Source organism: Gekko japonicus, unplaced genomic scaffold (genome assembly GCF_001447785.1).
Source record: "Gekko japonicus isolate JY-2015 unplaced genomic scaffold, Gekko_japonicus_V1.1 scaffold6867, whole genome shotgun sequence".
Taxonomy (NCBI): domain Eukaryota; kingdom Metazoa; phylum Chordata; class Lepidosauria; order Squamata; family Gekkonidae; genus Gekko; species Gekko japonicus.
The window spans coordinates 9,163-12,083 of record NW_015159915.1 but is presented as its reverse complement, the minus strand read 5'-3'; the positions used below and the strand labels follow the sequence as shown (position 1 = coordinate 12,083).

The window sequence follows — 2,921 nt, the reverse complement described above, 5'->3', positions numbered from 1 at the left end:
GCATCAGATGTGAGGCATCTCCAAGGGCCCTGGGCTTCTGGAAGAGCTCATCGCCACCAGACCCTGCCCACACACCTCCTCTGCCACCCTCCTGAGGGCCCGTCCTTTGACTGCTTGCTTGCAAGAACTTTGATGCTCTCTGATACATGGGCTGCACACTATTCCCAGGAAAGAGTTTGCAGATAGTGTCAATCCAAGCCACACACACCTCATAGTGGCATTGAGGAAAAGGCCATGCTGTGGGAGTAGTCTGGAGCAGGTAGGCAATTGATGCATGGGCAGGTGGGGGATATGTTGGAAGGGGCAGAGGTCAATGGTGATGGACATAGGAGGAGAGGGGGCCCTTGAACACTCTTCGCCCAAGTCCCAACTGGCCCTCACCTCTGTCAGCAGCTTCCGAAGTGATTCAAAAAAGTCAACATAATATTTCTAGTATACGATATCTGCGGTTAAATTCTGGACAAAATTACTCGACTCTACTTCTGTAGAAAAGCTTTGCTGGCAATTATTTTTTAAAAACGGCCGAAATCAGAGAGCTTCAACAACGCAGTCTTGATTTCTTTGTTTCTTATGCTATAGATGAATGGATTGAGCAAGGGAGGGAGAACAGCATAAATTATTGCAAAAAGAACATTCTGGTCAGATGAAGTATGACTGGGAGGCCTCAAGTAGGCAAAGTAGCCAGTACATACAAGCAAAGACACCACAGTGAGGTGGGGAAGACAAGTGGAGAGGGCCTTTTTCTGACCACGAATGGAAGGGATTCTGAGCACTGCTACAAAAATCTGCTTGTAGGACATAATGATGAAGATGAAGCATCCTAGACCAAGGAAACAGCCAAACACAATAATGCCAACTTCGATTAGATACATGTCAGAACAGGAGAGTCTTAGAATCTGTGGAACTTCACAGAAGAACTGATTGATCACGTTGGAGCAGAAGGTGATGGCAAAAGTTCCTCCACTGTGTAATATACCATTGAGTATACCTGCAATCCATGCACTGACTGCCATCTGAATGCAGGCACCTCTGTGCATGATTGTCTCGTATTGCAATGGATTGCAGATAGCAACATATCGATCATGTGCCATAATTGTTAAGATGGCAAAATCTGACCCTCCAAGTAAGAAGTAGAAAAATACTTGAGCCACACATGCAGAATAAGAAATGGACCTGGTATTCAGGAGGGAATTGGCCATCGCTTTGGGTACCATGACGGAAACCAAGCCAAGATCCAGAAGCGCCAGGTTCATGAGAAAAAAGTACATGGGGGTGTGCAGGTGATGATCAAGGGCTACAGCAATGATGATGAGAAGATTGCCAGTCACTGCAGTCAGGTATACTGCTAAGAAGACAAAGAAATGTAAGATCTGTAGTTCTCGGATGTCTGAAAATTCCAGGAGTAGAAATTCAGATGTGGAGGTAAGGTTGGGCATTGTGTCCTCAATATCCAGCTGTAATCTGTCTGTAGGACACGTTAGAGAAACCATTTTATTCCAGTAATGCCAATTAACAGTTAGTCTGGCTTCCTTGTTTCACCATCTCAGCCAGTTTGTACCAGCAAGGCGAGGTACTGGCAAGGTGGGGTATAAATTGGAAGTAAATAAATTAAAAAATACAAGACAGCCCTGTATTGATTTGAATATGGGGAAAGGGGGATTTTCTTCATCAGGGACAAGATAAACAGTGAACCAGGTTTCTCATTTGCTGGCCTCAAATAAAAGTTCCTCATATTAAAATACACTGACCTGAGTTTGAACAAGTTCGATGCTGATAGATTCTGGCCACTTAAAGTAGTTCTATGTGTCTGCAGTTTGTGCATGAATTGACACCATGCATACAGAATGACCAAAACACGGAACCTGAGACAGTGGATACTTCTCTGAGCACTTATTGGGTCTTCATTCCATATGCTCATACGGTCAGATTGATGAGTAGCATGAATTATCAACACCAAACGCAGAAATAGAAGAGAACTCAGGGAACTGTGATACAGAGCAAAAAAACAACAGCAATAGTAAACACGTGATACAATGAGAAAATGTATAGAACCTTGATAAATCTGCATATAACATTCACTCCACTGTTTTACCACACCCACATTGGAACAGAAATTCCCCTCTACATTGCATACCACTGTCACTTTCTTTGGTTGTCCGATTTTATCCTGGCCTCCACACTGCATCCCCGTTTCACTTCCTTTGATCTCTCGATTTTGTGTTACCCATATGCATAGAACTTACTCCCAAGAGTTCAGCTCACTTAATTGCAATCTGAGGCTGAAACCCTTTTTCCTTTGCTGTATTATTTCTTCTGTTTTTGTAACAAACATAACTTGTTAATTAATACAGCATGTCCATATCTGATCAAATAAAATAAGATCAAAGGCACAAGAGAAAAATCCACACCTATTACTACATCAGATTTCTTCTATGATGACTAAATCCAGCTGCTTAATGACATAGGATCAACAGGCCAGGATGTACAAAGAAGGTGTATATGAGTTCAGGGGGAAAAAAACCATGAAGAAATATCATGAATAACATGAACAGAATTTAAGCTTTTTTTACTCTCTAATTTATAGGTAGGGTTGCCAAGTCCCATCTAGCAGCATACAATGCAGAGGGGAATTTCTGTTCCAACATGGGTTTTGTAAAACAATGGAGGGAAAAGCCAATGCAGAATCAGCCATAGATGATGGGAAGGAGTAACCTGAACACTGTTCTGCAATAATTCTATACACACAAAGATACACACTTACTGACTGTCCAACATTATAAATGATTGAATACCCTGGAGGAGGCAATATTCCAAGAAGTTGTTCTTCTTTTCATCTTGGGAATTGTCAATTTCTGCTGAGATTGTGGCTGAGTTCAATTTGCCACCAGAATCTCTTTTCAAGAGTCCCTGCCTTGCCCAAG

General features: G+C 42.3%; 1 protein-coding gene across 1 annotated transcript; it reads right to left on the bottom strand.

Moving 5' to 3' along the window:
• Positions 1-512: 512 nt before the first annotated feature.
• LOC107108025 (olfactory receptor 14A16-like) lies at positions 513-1,436 on the bottom strand. The gene has a single exon (XM_015408411.1). The coding sequence runs from the start codon at positions 1,434-1,436 to the stop codon at positions 513-515; it is 924 nt and encodes a 307-aa protein (XP_015263897.1).
• Between the last annotated feature and the right edge of the window lie 1,485 nt (positions 1,437-2,921).